This window comes from Austrofundulus limnaeus, unplaced genomic scaffold, assembly GCF_001266775.1.
Source record: "Austrofundulus limnaeus strain Quisiro unplaced genomic scaffold, Austrofundulus_limnaeus-1.0 Scaffold48, whole genome shotgun sequence".
NCBI lineage: Eukaryota > Metazoa > Chordata > Actinopteri > Cyprinodontiformes > Rivulidae > Austrofundulus > Austrofundulus limnaeus.
Window position 1 is genome coordinate 2,445,556 of NW_013952450.1, and position 15,548 is coordinate 2,461,103.

Genomic DNA, 15,548 nt, shown 5'->3' on the forward strand with positions numbered 1-15,548 from the left:
GTGAAGACACTGAAATTGTATCTTTCAGCACTTTTTAGACCTGACACTGTGTATCTTTCATTATCTGCTGATAAAGTTTCATTGATCTTGTTTTCATCTGAGAAAATGATGTAACTGCTGATGCCGTCCACTTTTTTCCACTGCAGAGTTATACTGGTCTCATTTTGTTCAACTGGTTTGAAAACTTCAGTGTTCATAGGAGCTGGAATAAAAAAAAAGGTAAAAGACACTGTTAGTTAAAATTTACACACGATCTGTTTCCTAAATAATACAACAGTTTGATGTGTATGAACTTATTTTTGTGATTATGTGAGACACTTCAGACAAGTCATGGTTCATGTTGTTGGTCTATTTTATAGAAAATAATCCATTTACCAGTAACTGCAGTGATGTTATTCCCACTGCTTTTAGCATATTCAAACACAGTGAAGAGACTAAAATTGTATCTTTCAGCACTTTTTAGATTTGATGCTGTGTATCTTTCATTATCTGCTGATAAAGTTTCATTGATCGTGTTTTCATCCGAGAAAATAATGTAACTGCTGATGCCGTCCACTTTTTTCCACTGCAGTGTTATACTGGTCTCATTTTGTTCAACTGGTTTGAAAACTTCAGTGTTCAGAGGAGCTGGAATGAAAAAAAATTAAATAAAAAAGAGTAGAAGAAACTGTTAAAGAGAGTTTATGATGTGTTTCTCAAACAATACAACAGTTTGGTGTGTGAGTGAATGAGTACACTTGTTTTGTGCTTAAGTGAGATAACACAGGCACATCAGTTCATTAGGGTATTTTGTTTTACTGAAATTATTTTATTAAGTCAACAATGCTTGTGATTCTTGTGCTTTTTGAGTGACAAAACCTCATTAAATAATTAAGAAATGTTTGACAACACAATCTTATATATACACACTTGATCTCATGAATGCCTGGATGAAAACAAATTATTTTACAAAGCGTACTAATAATGAATTTTGAATGAAAACTGTTTGCATGTGTAATTTTTCATTCTACAAAGTCAAGTTTCTGTGATATTTTTTCTCAGAAAAATACTGCACAAAAAGAAAGCATCAATTAAATAAGTAAGAACTGTTTTAAAGCTTTAAAAAGGGGGAAACTTTGATAAGTGATGAGGAAGTTCAGTGGGATTTCAGATTTGTAAATTAAGAGCCCTTTTGGAAAAGGTCTGATTTGTATTTGTCACAAAAATATAACTTGTGAATTGTTAGCTGGGATATTTTTATATACTTTARGTGCCATTTTCTCTCAGTTATTCTRGTGCCAAAAACCTCAACACCAATGTACATTACATTATCCATTGCTACTGCTCTGTTGTTTGGTTTAGACTAACAGCTCCTTGTGCTTTATGAGCAGCTAGAAAGTGAARACACACAAATAACAAATTACTTCATATCCCAAAATTCATTTTGTTTAGTTTTGGACTAATTTTTTGCAGTTAGTTACCATTTGCAATGTTATCAACACAGCTTGGTACAATTTGACGTTCACCTATCTGTCACAGCAATAATATTTTCTCCAGAGCTATTGATACTTTTGAACACAGTGAAAACAGTAAAATTGTATTTTGTCCCAGCAGTCAGACTGGAGACCACAGATTCCACTGTAAAATCTCCAGGTTCTGCTTTAACATCAATCCCCTCGTTGTCTTCATACTCCAGTCTGTACGTTAGGATGTTTTCAACCGTTTCCCATTGCAGAGTTATATTAGTTTCATCCTGTGCTACAGCTTTTRCATTTTTTACATTAAGAGGAACTAAAAAAAATAATCAGAAGCTAGTGTCAGCTGAGGAAAAAAAAACTTGTGACTGCTTTGCAACAAATAGGTACAACAAAAAATAGTTTTTATAACATGGTTTTGTGGAAGCTATTTCCTGACATTATAACATTTATTTCCACACGTTATCATTAACACATCACCTACTTGTCACAGCAGTGAAACTGTATCCAGAGCTGGTGAGGTTTTTGAACACAGTGACAAGAGTAAAACTGTATTTAGTCCCAGCAGTCAGACCAGAGACCACATGTGTTACTGATRAACCTTCAACAGTGACATTGACATCTTCAGCATTGCTTTCATACAGCAGTCTGTATGTTGAGATATCATTAACCTTTTCCCACTGCAGAGTTATACTGCTTTCATTCTGTGTCATCCATTTTACTTCTTCAACATTATCCGGAGCTAAAAAGTAAAATAACTTAGGTCATCTGAGAAAAAGTTGAATCTGACAATCATGTCAAATTAAAAGCAAAAACAAAACAAAATGTATTTTTGTGTGTCTTGTATTTTTAAACATTTAGTTACTATATTAGTTAAATCAGCACATCTTTCTACACATTACCATTAAAACATCACCTACTTGTCACAGCAGTGAAACTGTATCCAGAGCTGTTGATGTTTTTGAACACGGTGAAAAGAATAAAACTGTATTCAGTCCCAGCAGTCAGATTAGAGACCACATATGTTACTGATGAACCCTCAACAGTGACATTGACACCTTCAGAATCGCCATTGATTTCATACAGCAGTCTGTATGTTGAGATATCATTAACCTTTTCCCACTGCAGAGTTACACTGCTTTCATTCTGTGTCACACATGTTATGTTTTTAACATTATCCGGAGCTAGAAAAACAAAGTAATTAAAATAATTTGAGAACAAAAGTTGTAAGTGACAGTCGCATCATTGTCAAAATCAAAAAAGCCTGTAAATTAAAATACTGTATATAAATATAATTTGTTTTGTTTTGTTTTGTACTTGTTATACAGTTTAGTTACTGTTTTCTTGTAAAATAAACAGATTTTTTTCTATAGATTAACATTAACACATCACCTACCTGTCACAGCAGAAAAAGTGTATCCAGAGCTGTTGAGGTTTTGGTTCACAGTGAAGAGAGTAAAACTGTATTCAGTCCCAGAGGTCAGACCTGAGACCTTATGTGTTACTGGTGTCTCTTCAGAATCAATATTCTCCATACTGTTATTGTTTTTATTCAGCAGAATGTATGTTGAGAATCCATCAGCTTTGTTCCACCTCAGAGTTATGCTTGTTTCATCCTGTGTCACCACTTCTACATGTCCAACATTAGGCAGAGGAGCTGCAAAACAAAGTGAAGACAGTTTCGTCAGAGAAAAAGATTTGAGAGTAAATTACAACTGATTTACACATCAGTATTATTGACAACACAACAGTTCACTAACATGGTTGTGTTGTTGTTGATTCTGCTGGTGTTGGTGTTGGTGTTGATGTTGGCGATGAACTACCATCCATCGGTGTTGTCAGCCCTGGTGGTGCTGTTTTGCAGTTTGTTACAACCTGTTTACAGAATAAAGATGTGAACAGAGAAAATGTCTTTCTTCCAAAAATTTGCTTTAAATTGTGTTCAACAGCCAGGGGGCAATCAGGCTGGACATTTTATGCTGCTGACAAAACAGATAATGCAGTTTCTGAGTATCCTGTGGCAATCATATTAGCATTTAACAAAATAAATCTATTTAAATAAATAAATATAACGTACTGTATATTTTTGCTCTCCCACTGCTCTTGGGTCAAAATGGGTTAAAGTTTAATTGCACTTAATTTTATGGTCGTGAAAATATAATCACTTAGATAAAGCTAATTGAATTATTTTGACGCACATGCGCAGGAAACCTGTGAAATCCTCAAAGTGTAAAATGCAAATTAGAGTCAGTAAATGATTTTATTATATAGGAAGTCTTAACAGCAACAAAAGGAACACCCCAATAAAACCACAGACACAACCAACTGTACACATATCCTTCATTGCATAATGTGTTTGTTTAGGACATAAAATATTCTTCATTATTTGTATTTTCTACATACCAATAACAAATACATTATTTACTCTGCRTTTCAAATTACTATAACTGAATGTCATGAATGAAAAAAAACATTTAATATTCAGTTTTTCAAATAAAGTTTTAAACTTTGCTGTTTCTCCTGCCTGTTTAGTTCATTAAAATCAGTCTCAGGCAAGTTAGGCTGTTAGTTTGTCCAGTAAGATTAAATAAAGAAAAACTACTTTTGGAGGAAGTTGTTCCACATAAAATGTCACAGGTTTCAAGCAACCTTGGGAAAAGAGTTTTTTGCAGATGAAAGGTGTGAAATAGTGCCATGTCTCACGAAAGGTGTGAACACACTAGATATTTCACACAAAAAATTACCAGAAATCATCTTACTGTGAAAAAGACGGGTTTGTTCAGATAAAGGCAAGTTTATGTCAGGCAAATGTGTCAAATTTTTAGAAAAACTGTAAGTTATATTAGCAAACGGGTATTTTTAAGCAGCTGGTGACTCAAGAACTTCTTGATGAGGATCCTCCAGAGGCTTTCAGTTGTGCAAAGAGCTCCAGTAACCTTCTCCCACAAGGACAAATGTTCATTGTGTTCAGAAATACATTTAGGAGTGAGTTGATGGGTCCTTTCAGGGTACCTGAAGGTGTCAAAATAAACTGAAAATATTTAGAGTTCCCAAGTGACCATTTTGTGACAAAAGGTATCAAATGAAGACTTGTGCCTTCCACAGTAAAACTATTTTTTTTATGAAAGGAAACACACCACCATCAAAGCCCTGGCTGCTATAAAAAAGAAAATCATGACATTATTGCTGGGCCCATGGTCCCCTGGCCTCAACCACACTGAGAAATGGTGGAACGTCTTTAAAAAAATATGTCTTTAAAAAAAAGATCTATGAAGGTACAGCCAACAAAACAGCCCCAATCTCGAAGGAAATATAAGAATAAACTACACACAGACTTACGAGTTCAAATGTAACTACATCTATAATGGTGGTTTTGATTTAAATAAGGGAATAGAGAAATTTTGCCCAAATGCAAAAAATTTTACAGGTTTACATTTTAAAGTCTTTGTCATCATTTTATTTAAAAAAACATGTAAAATGTTACTGATGGTTGAAGAATAAGAAATTACTTTTCACTGAAACTGAAAGAAACAAAGACGAAAAGCAGCAAACATAGTTTTGAATGCAGAGTAGAATAATGCACTGAGACATAAGAAAACTGTTCTGAACCGCATAATCTTCCCTAAATTCATTAATAAAATATATATTATAAAAGCTAACTTATTAATCCAGCCTTTGTTTGTTTTATGCTTTTGTTTCTTTGAGGAAGCAAGTAAAAGCAGTTAACCGCAGCCATGMGATGGAAGATGAAATCACATTTCACAAACTGAGAAAGTCCAACATTTTTATGCTTGTTCAAAGGAAGTTTTTTTTTCCATGTTGCTTCAGCTTTATGTCTACACTGATATTTCACCAAATGTACTGTACTTCAGTGCGATTAGTATTACACATTAAGAGCAATTTTGACAAGATGGCTTTTTTGGTCAAGGTCTACCTTTGTAAAAAAGCAGCAACCCTATCTGACCACAGTTTGTAAAGCAATAAATAAAAGAACTTACCAAAAACAGAGTGAAGATGAAACTCAGTAAGATGCGGTTTGAAGTAGACTTGAAGAATATATGCCTCATGATTTATTCCCAATTATTTCCTCACGCATACTAAGAACATGTAGAAAGACTTTGCTGTCCGAAGAYAAACAGCAGGTTTCTGTTCTGAGAACTGTCACTGACAGATATTTCCTGAACTAGGGACGATCAAGTCTCTATTACTTTATTCCAGAGGTGTTGACTTTTAATTTTTAACCAGGTCCTCCTTTCGTAACCTCTGGTCTCTTCTGTTATTCCCAAGTGATTAAAAAAACAGCAGCTTCTCCTTTTTAGACTTGAACAAGCAGAGAGAGACCTTTGCCCCGCCTGTTACTTCCTTATTAACGGTTGTAGTGTGTCACTTGTCAAGGGTACATCGATCAAGTGAATTTTCCTGTTTTAAACATTTATTGGGCTTGAGTGCTCTATATCAGCTGCAACTGGCAGGACCAAGCTCGTGACAAAAGCAGGTAAATAAAAGTGGACAAGTTTGTCATCCCCTTCATGAAAGACACAATTTTRACATAAAGCTTTTTAAAGTAGGATTTTTCAGATTAATCTTCTAGTGGTGATTACAATCAATGACTGATTTTACGAAAGATAAAAGCTGTTGCAGTTTTGTTTTTCACTGCTTCAGCAAAATGTGATATTTATGGCTCGCTTGTGGTTAAAACCTATAAGGAACTGTGAAAAAAAAGAAGAAGACTGATGGAACACAAGCCCGTTGAGTTTATTATTTTATCAGTAAGGTCCAATAAAAGTTAGATGTCAAAGAGCATGTTTTTACTCTTGTTCATTTACAGGAAAGGAAGTTTGTAAATGATAGTTGTCCGCGTCTTTTAAGACTGTATGATGACACTCTTTTACAGAACCACAATGATCTTTCATGTTTATTTTTGAGCATATAGTGTCTTTTTTTTATAAAAACCTAGTTATTCAATATTCAAACTAAATTACAGTATTTTATTATGTGAGCTTGGATAGTGCCTACATAATAGTTAGCTTGTTGAAGCATTTCAATAACTCTAAAGCTAATAAAAACTAAAATTCATCATTGACATAAGACTCTTTCAGTTCAGGTAACATGACAAAATGGTGTGATGACAACTTTCAAAACTGTTAAAACTTTTGAAAAACTAAAAAAACCTAAGTTTTGTAGAATGAGGTTAGATGAAAGAATGATATGACATCTATCTACTCTATCTATCTATCTATCTATCTATCTATCTATCTATCTATCTATCTATCTATCTATCTATCCATCCATCCATCCATCCATCCATCCATCCATCCATCCGTCCATCCATCCATCAATCCATCCATCCATCCATCCATCCATCCATCCATCCGTCCATCCATCCATCCATCTACATATCTATCTACCCATCTATCTTAGAAGCAAAACTAGCTAATTCTAAGTTTAAGACAGAGATTTCTGACACACTCCACATAATCCGTAAGAATCCTGTGATGTGGTTTCCAAAACAACTATTTCAGCTGCAAAGATACAAAGATTAGAAACGTTCCTGTGACTCAAACGTTGAGAGGGTGAGGAGTAGTTTGTCTCAAAGGAAAATGTGGATGACGAGGAGGAACTAAAGTGTCAAAAAAAACATTTTTGTGAGGAGAAACTGCTTTAAATCTTACTCAACTGGAATGCATGAGTAAAAATGGAAGCTGGATGGAATAGCTTTACAGTACCAGACAATACAGAAAATACCCATTATGTAGGTAGGTAATAAAACTGTCAATATTAGCATACAGTTGCAAATTTGTGTGTAACATTCATGTTCAGATACACTAAGGGATGCATACGTCTCACCTTCAGCATTATATTTAACTGAGAGTTAAAAAGAACAGAGCAGATGTATTATAGGAATCAGTTTGGACAGGTTCAGAAGTGAGGTGCAGCTCTCAGTAAAAAGACAGGCCTTAAATACACCAGTTGGGTTTGAACACAGTGTACAAAGCTGAAAAACAGCAGAGGGCAGTAATGGTCCAGTGTAGCAGTAGGCTTGCTCTGAATTATAAAATTTGTTTWGCTGCAAAATTTATGTTCTGTTAAAATATACTGTAAATTATACTTTAAGAAAATGTTTTCTGCCCAGGCATTGTTCTTCTAGCTGAGTTACTTTTGATTACCTGGCTGTTGTTTCTATTGTGTGCACTGCTCTTCAGACCATCACACATTGTTTTCATATAAAAATTTAATTTGATCAGAAACACTGTGAATCCATTAATGCACTGATTTTGGTTTGYCTCTTGTTGATGTGTTGGGGTTTTGTGCAATAGCTGAATATCATTACCAGTATGAATGTCCTTATGATTATTGTGATCTCTGCCACTGTTATTATTATTATTATTATTATTTACATATTTGTATTATGATATTGTTAATTATTGTTTTTTTTTATTTTTAGAAACCTTTATTTGAATCATCAAAGAAACAAATGTGAAACGTTTAAAGCATCAGATGTCTTTACCTAGCTTGTTGATAAAGGAAACAAATATTTACACAGGGCATGAATTTGGGTCTGGGGTTTTTTGGTACTCTACATTTCCTCTTCTGATTTCCTGTTTAGGTTTCAGATCATTGTTGAAAACTCCCCCATCTACTCTTTCTCAGAGGGTCAATTATGTGTTTGCTTTCCTCGGCTCACAGTTTGATTTTCGTTTTGTTTAAAGAAATATTCAGTCTTGTGTCCAATTTATTAGCCGGGCAAACTGATTGTTTAGAAACACTGCTCCACTACATAATAGTTTAGGTTAGATGATATAGCAGTTACTGGGCTAAACTGTTAACTTTATTTACTTTTTAAAACAGGTTAAATCATGATATTACTTCCCCACCACCCCTCACTTCTCTGCAATTAAGGTTACAGTTGGTTTCTCAAATTAAAAAGAGGAAATAAAGCCGTTACTAAAAAAAATCTAAATGGTAACAAGCATAAAGAAACATTTTAAAAGCCCAAAATATACTGTCAATGCAAAATAAAGTTTTTTTTTTTTCTGGGAAGAAATAATACAGCCAGGGAATACCCTAATCTTTTATATTGTACATGTTTCATGAGGAGGGAGTTCTAAGTCTGACCATAAAAAAACTAAAACAACATGAAGAAAATAATCTAAGAAGAGGGGAAAATGGCAATACTAGTGGATGAAACAACCAGTTTTTCAGAAAGAAATGGGAGGAGAATCTAAACTTTCCTTTTGTGAGGGTTAGTAGTGGGCTATCTAAAACCTCAAAGGTTATGTAATTACAGAGGCACTAATTAGTCCAAATTAGTCTTTTTAGTGTGTTTAAAAATACGAGCAACTCTTCATTTTTCACACCGTATTCAACTACAAACGCAATAATAAAATGAAATAAACACACGGAATATCTATCTATACAGTGTAAGATTATACAAAAATATACATACCTACTGATATTGTCATACTAGTGAAAAACCCTGAGGGCAGTACAATAGGAAAGATACATAACTTGTCTATGTGTGTATACTAATGTTTTGACACTTTTTTGGGTGGAAGCAGCTTCTTAACCATTTTATGGCAGACAACTTAACCTAAGAGTTGAACATTTACAGGTATATTTACAGGTATGTTAAAAAGGGCTGTATTTGACTTCTAATCGATTCTAATCATGATTTTCTGTAGAAACACCCTGCAGAACGATCAGTTTACAGATTTAAGAGAAAGAGCGAAACTGAACAGTAGGGGGCAGTAATGATCCAGTGTAGCGCCTAGTTAACCTTAATCAGCTTTTACAAAGAGAAGAAACTGTGATGTAAACAGGTTGTCAGCAGCACGGAAGTACGTATTTTGTTTTGTTTATTTTATGTTTTAAGAGGAGTGGCGTTATTTTAAGTTAGCATTTCAGGCTAAGTGAACATACAAGGGWATTAATGTGGTACAGTTTGTAAACTGTAACTTAGCTTAGGCACAATAGTATCTTCTTGGCTAATGTGCTAACGTTTGTTAGCATAAAATACAGCTTCAAAAAGCTTTTTTTTTAGTTGATGTAGTGAAGCTACCAGTTAGCATGAAGCTATTAGATAGTGGTAAAGTTCTCAAAGCTTTCAGTGTTTTAACTAGCAGTGCTCTAATATAGCCTAACCCCAAATCACCAGACTCCTCTTATCCAGAAACTGTTATCACGTCTTTACACATGACGAAGGCTGGGCTGGGGCTACTGAGCTCTTAAATATCTGGTGTTAAAGCTGCCCAGGGCTTTATCTCTAGCGGACTTCAGACGGAGACAGAACTAAATCGCTTTTTTTAATCAAACAGCTTCACGGAGAAAAGGTAGGAAATGCTGCTGACTTGTTAGGAGTCTTGAGGGGTCTGTCTAAACCTCGTGGAGTTTCTATAATAGGATATTCACTGTTTTGTGTGCAGAGATGCAGTCTGTGGTGAAACAAAACTATCATGCAGAGACTGAAGGAGACATCAACAAACTCATCAATCTGAAGCTCAATGCTTCCTACACCTACCTTGCCTTGGTAAGTTTTAAATAAAGAAATTATCATTTGCAGCTTTCTATGTGTTATAGTGCCCTCAATTCATCTTTTTGTTTCTCTACTGTCACATTTCTTTCCCTTCTTGTTTCTAGGGCATGTATTTTGACAGGGATGATGTTTCTTTGCCACATTTCTCCAGCTTTTTCTTGGACCGCTCTAAGAAGGAGCAGGAACAGGCTGAGAAGCTGCTGGAATATCAGAACAGGAGAGGAGGCCGTGTTTTGCTTCAGAATATTGCTGTATGTGTCAAATGCCGCTACAGTAATGTAAACACTGGTATTGTAAATCTAAATGTGAACTGTTGTTATTATTTTTATTTATTTATTTAGAAACCAAGTAGAGAGGACTGGAAAGGTGGTCTGGATGCAATGACTTTTTCCCTGGAATACCAGAAGTCCTTGAACACATGCATCCTTGATGTGCACCGCAGAGCTGACAACCACAAGGACCCACATGTAAGTCTTGATTTTTCGGATGTTGTTACAACTTGAGCTTGTGTGTTTTTGTGACGATCGCGTGGCTTAATGTTTTTAATCTGCTCGCAATTTCTCCCTTTCTAGCTGTGCGACTTCCTTGAGGGAGACTTTCTTGTCGACAGCCACGACACCATCAAGAAGCTGGGCGACTACATCGGCAGTCTGTCCCGCCTTTCCGAGTCTGGAACAAATGCGTCCATGGGAGATTACCTGTTTGACAGACACACTCTGTAAACCCTCAGAGATGCAGAGCAAATGGATGACTTTGTGTTTAAGTTTTTTTATACAAATTTGCAGTTTAACCCAAAACTCCATTTTTATATGCAAAGGCGAACTATAAAATACCTCAAAATTTTGTATTTTAAAAAGTAACTTGGAGCAATGTTCTCATTAAGATTTCCTAAGCTGTTACAGTGCAATGAAATACTTTTTTGCAAACTGTGTATCATGCCATTGCATTCCAGTGTCATAAATTTCCGTTAAGAGAATTACCTGAAAAGTTTGGAAATAAATCTTTTTAAAGCCACACATAGTTTGTCTTGCCGTTTCAACAGGTTGTCATGTCTGCACSCATGATTTAATTTGCCTACATTTGTATTTTTCCTTTTGGTACTGTACAATGAAATGGTAAGCCAACAGATGATGGAGTGACCACTCAAAGTTGTTGGTAGATGACAGTACAGCTATGTTGAAGGGATTAGTGACTAGGGCACCACACAATCTCAATCTGAACACAACTACCTCCGCTATGAACGCCACAGTTTTCCCCTAACAAGGGAGTGCCTTGATTTTTTTTTTTTTTGATTTTATAACATGCAACACTGAAACAAAAAGGGCTGCCTTGAGTCTTAATTTCTCTTCATTAAAGACAAGAAGCAACAGATGTGTTGTCAGCCCTCTAATATCAGGAGGGGTAGGGGAAGGGGGGATTAAACGATAACACTGCTCTAGTGATTTGCCAGCGCTTTGATGGACAGGGTTTCAGGAAGGCTGCCAGTCAGAGACAGCAGCAAACCGAAGGGCTGAAAGGTGTGTGAGAGCTCCAACGAGCCAAGAAACACATCCAGCACTAAAAAAGCCCTCCACAAGCTCCACAAGGGAATTAAGAAAATAACATCAACAGGTAGGGTGAATGCTCAGTACAATTTCTAAACAATTTGTAAGAATGAATTTAGAAATTACTTTGTAATAAATGTCTGCACAAACCTATGTAAAAGAATGATATTACGCTAGTTTATTTAACAATTGATGTTTTATCATTAAACTGAAAAAGCCCTCTAATCATTTAATGTCAGAAATGTATTGCAATCATTTTTAAAAATATTTTAGCATCTTTTATCACTTTTATTTTTACCAAAAGGGGAAAAAAAAAGAATATTACTGATAAATATTATTGTATTTTGCATTTGATATTTATTTTTTTCATCACTTTTAATTTAGCTATTACAATTTTGTAATATTTAATGACAAAATAAATTTTGAAAATTAAAAAAAAAACATTTTCTATACTGTATAATGTTAATACAGTGAAATTATTTGTTTTTTTTTATGTTATCATAAAGGCAATCAGAAGGAGCTACTGATTCATGAAAACATCAAATAAATTTATTATGGTTTAATAAATTATTTGAAACACTTTAGAGTTTAATAAAAATCAACTGGACGTCTTTTCTGTGCGCAAAAAAGGCAGCTGCAGAATAATAAAATGAAGAAATGAACTTGTTTTTTTAAAAAGCTGTGGTTCTGGATTAATATTGCAGTGCCAGAGTTTAATCCAGTCTGAAGCAGGGACCATGATGGGAGAAAAAAAATGGGGCTGAGGTAAACGTGGGAGAGAAAGCATGGGTTAAGGAATGGAGGAGATGACAGAGAGTATGAGCATAACAGAAGGATTAAGGTCAGCCATGTTGAGCATCTGGCTTAGAGATGTCCTACGCTCCTGCACTGTACAGCAACACATGATCAGAGGGATTACACAGCATGCATGTAAAAATGTGTTGTCACTCCCTGAATGAGCCAACTAGACAGAGAGCATTAACAGACGGACACAAGATGACTGGTTCTGCTGTTTTGACAGCTGAAATGAGGCTGGTCGGCGCTGGGGTCCGACTTCGAAGGGCCKCTGAACCGTCCGAACCAGAATCGGAGGAAACAACGGAGTCGGCACACCATGAGCACACTCACCATGAACACGGTCACTCAGAGCACCACCACGAGCACTCGCATACAGAACACCACCCGGGCCATGACTACAACCACATGAAGGAGAAGTTCATGAATGAACTGGGTCATCTGCCAAGTAAGATATATAATACTCCAGTAAATTACATTATGTGTTTATTGATATAAACGGTTTACATTATAACAAATAAATATTTACCCCATTATAAATTGAATTGTGGTTCAGCATAAAGCTTAAAAGTAGAGATAGAATCAGTCCAATGAGAGTTGAAGACAAGGCCCATGTTCAGACCTCATCTCTTTTCTTTAGCCTAGGTTTTAAAATGTAAGGACTGGTAAATTATTATAATTATTTAACAATCAAAGTGTCTTTAGGTTTGCTGTTGGAAATTTAGAACAGATACTTAGTAAATGGCCTCAGGTTTTTTTTGGGTGTTTTAGCCACTAGTCATGCAGAGTTGGCCCAACYGAGGCTGATCAGGCCTTCTTGTGATCTTTTTAACCAGTTATGTTTGTTGAAGGTTTCAGCCTAAACTAAAGAATTTGGTTTGGACTTTATATAGATTGGCAGGTTGTGATAATAGTGGTATTTAAGGAGCTTAGTGTTTTCTAAGGTGGAACTTGTTCCGAAACACTGATATAAATAATAATTATACAGACATGCAGAAGAATTGCTTCATACAGAAATGAGATTGAAAATGGTGAATAACAACCAGTTTTGCAGTAATGAAAAGCTTATAATAACAAAGGTGAAGCACTTAATGATGAACCTCTGGTGATGAGACACCGTGKTTATACTGGGCCACTCCCTGCTAGAAGAGTGTTATTATCTGATTGTGGACATGGGTGTTGACTGACCAAACATGCTCAGCAAACTGTACAAGATAAGTGACTGTTTTTAAAAATGTTGAACTTGAAAGGGAAATTTAATTGTATTATTTTACCACAGCAATAAAATGCTCTCCTTTCTGACGTATTCGGATTATACTGCACATTAGATACTACTATTATGTCTCCTTTGCAGTTCCCATGTGGGCAGTGGGAGCCATTGTAGTGTTGGTCCTGGTTTTAGTGGCGTGCTTCATCTTCTGTGTTTTCAAGAAATGTTTTGGGAAAAAGAAGAAGCCAAAGAAAGTGAGGGAAAGGAAGGCGGGCCGACGCAGAAAAGAAAAAGAAGGTGAAGGAGAGGTCGGCGAGAAGGTGAGCTGTTACATATGATCTTACCTGATCAGGAACTTTATGGTGAGTTTTCAGTGTGGGATACTTGTTCTTGTAGGAGGGGGAGGTGAAAAAGGAAGGTCAGCAGGAGGAGAAAGAACAGGAGAAGTTGGGTAGACTGGAGTTCTCTTTGGACTACAACTTCACTGATTCCCAGGTCAGCCCTGCGTAAAAACAACACTTTTATCAAAAGGCATCCAGATTATTGATTGGAATATACAATAGATGCTTTTAAGTGTATAAAACAAACTCCTCCTTACATGTTGCCTTCTCTTTCTTCTGAAGCTCATCGTGGGCATCCTTCAGGCTCAGGACCTTGCTGCTATGGACATGGGGGGAACATCAGATCCCTACGTCAAAGTTTTTCTGCTGCCAGACAAAAAAAAGAAATATGAGACCAAGGTTCAACGCAAAAACCTGTGCCCCGTTTTCAACGAGACTTTTATCTTCAAGGTGCCTCATGTCTGACAACATTTTGTCCCTTGTCTATTTTTGTCTATTTTGTCACAGTATTGGTGTTGTTTACTGTACTTATTGTTCTCTATGAGTCTATCGATAATGTACTATAATTTCCCTTGTGCTTTTTACATCTAAACACAACAATAACCTCTCTTTTCAGATTCCATATGCAGAGTTGGGTGGGAAGACTTTGGTGCTGCAGGTTTTTGACTTTGATCGTTTCTCCAAGCATGACATGATTGGCGACATAAAGATTCCCATGAACAGTGTGGATCTGGGCCAGCCAATACAACAATGGCGGGACTTGGAAAGCAGTGAGAAGGAGGAGGTAGGGTTTACTCTTTCTCCTAGAAAATTATTGTAAATTTCAAGTGAATGTCTGTTTTGCAAAAAAAAAAAAAGTTCACAAAAAATTTCCTTGCATAGGAAAAATTGGGAGATGTTTGCATTTCCCTGCGTTATGTTCCCACTGCTGGAAAACTGACAGTTAACATAATGGAGGCAAAAAATCTTAAGAAAATGGATGTTGGTGGATTATCAGGTAATTAATTAATCAATATTTGTCTCACACTTAGCTAATAATAATACAAAACACACACTTAAACCCCGAAGAGATTTGGAAAAGTCACAATATATCTAACTTACCCAATTTTTATCTTTCAGACCCATATGTGAAAATTGTTCTGCAACAAAATGGGAAGCGGATTAAGAAGAAGAAGACAACAGTCAAGAAAAACACACTTAATCCTTACTTTAATGAGAGCTTCAGTTTTGAAGTCCCCTTTGAACAAATACAGGTAGGCTTTATGTACCAAAAAACAACAATTTTTTTAATGTATTAAGCATTGTGACTTGATAATTTCATGTTTTTGTTTTCCAGAAAGTGCAAGTTGTCATCACAGTGTACGACTATGACAAACTTGGAAGCAATGACCCAATAGGAAAGACCTTTATGGGTTACGGAGCTACAGGTGTGGGCCTGCGACACTGGTCAGATATGCTTGCAAACCCCAGGCGTCCAGTAGCTCAGTGGCACACTCTCATGCCAGAAGAAGAGGTTGATGCGGCACTCAAAGCAAAACCTCGCTAGGATTCGCACCACAAAGACAAATAAAATGCTGCTGAGGAATTATTTGGTGTTAAACTGAATATTTTATTGTATGTTTTTAATTTATATGTAAAAAAACACAAAAGTAAAACTACCTTTATTTGTTA

The 15,548-nt window shown here is 35.8% G+C and overlaps 3 protein-coding genes across 6 annotated transcripts in view; 2 read left to right on the forward strand and 1 right to left on the reverse strand.

Moving 5' to 3' along the window:
* LOC106517431 (protein tyrosine phosphatase receptor type H) overlaps positions 1–5,736 on the reverse strand; it is a 17,431-nt gene extending 11,695 nt beyond the window's left edge. For 2 of the 3 annotated variants that reach the window (XM_014008274.1, XM_014008273.1), the window contains exons 1-4: positions 5,453–5,736; positions 3,215–3,329; positions 2,851–3,111; positions 376–627 (exon numbers count right to left, since the gene is read on the reverse strand). In XM_014008274.1, the coding sequence (XP_013863728.1) occupies positions 376–627; positions 2,851–3,111; positions 3,215–3,329; positions 5,453–5,521 (697 nt within the window). In that variant the 5' untranslated portion in view covers positions 5,522–5,736. Of the gene's footprint in view, positions 1–40; positions 203–375; positions 628–2,850; positions 3,112–3,214; positions 3,330–5,452 lie in introns of all 3 variants that reach the window. The other variant, XM_014008272.1, reaches the window with a different exon arrangement.
* Positions 5,737–9,208: 3,472 nt separating this feature from the next.
* zgc:56095 (Ferritin, lower subunit-like) lies at positions 9,209–11,001 on the forward strand. 2 transcript variants are annotated; one of them, XM_014008286.1, is made up of 5 exons: positions 9,209–9,292; positions 9,878–9,981; positions 10,092–10,238; positions 10,329–10,454; positions 10,560–11,001. In XM_014008286.1, the coding sequence occupies exons 2-5, from the start codon at positions 9,880–9,882 to the stop codon at positions 10,707–10,709; spliced, it is 525 nt and encodes a 174-aa protein (XP_013863740.1). In that variant the 5' UTR covers positions 9,209–9,292; positions 9,878–9,879; the 3' UTR covers positions 10,710–11,001. The 2 variants fall into 2 exon arrangements, with proteins under 2 accessions (XP_013863740.1, XP_013863739.1); XM_014008285.1 differs by lacking the exon at positions 9,209–9,292 and adding an exon at positions 9,413–9,784.
* Positions 11,002–11,050: 49 nt separating this feature from the next.
* syt5b (synaptotagmin Vb) lies at positions 11,051–15,548 on the forward strand (the record flags this gene model as incomplete). The annotated part of the gene is given in 9 exon segments (XM_014008280.1): positions 11,051–11,598; positions 12,553–12,774; positions 13,681–13,856; positions 13,933–14,031; positions 14,160–14,327; positions 14,494–14,661; positions 14,760–14,874; positions 14,997–15,130; positions 15,214–15,548. Coding segments are annotated over 8 exon segments (1,287 nt in total). The 5' UTR covers positions 11,051–11,598; positions 12,553–12,557.

What these genes read in the sequence shown, in the direction of transcription:
- zgc:56095 (XM_014008286.1), top strand. Translation starts at nt 9,880, where the DNA reads ATGCAGTCTGTGGTGAAACAAAACTATCATGCAGAGACTGAAGGAGAC. An exon ending in TTTTGCTTCAGAATATTGCT is followed by an intron (nt 10,239 to 10,328) that starts GTATGTGTCAAA and finishes TTATTTATTTAG; the next exon opens with AAACCAAGTAGAGAGGACTG. An exon ending in ACAACCACAAGGACCCACAT is followed by an intron (nt 10,455 to 10,559) that starts GTAAGTCTTGAT and finishes CTCCCTTTCTAG; the next exon opens with CTGTGCGACTTCCTTGAGGG.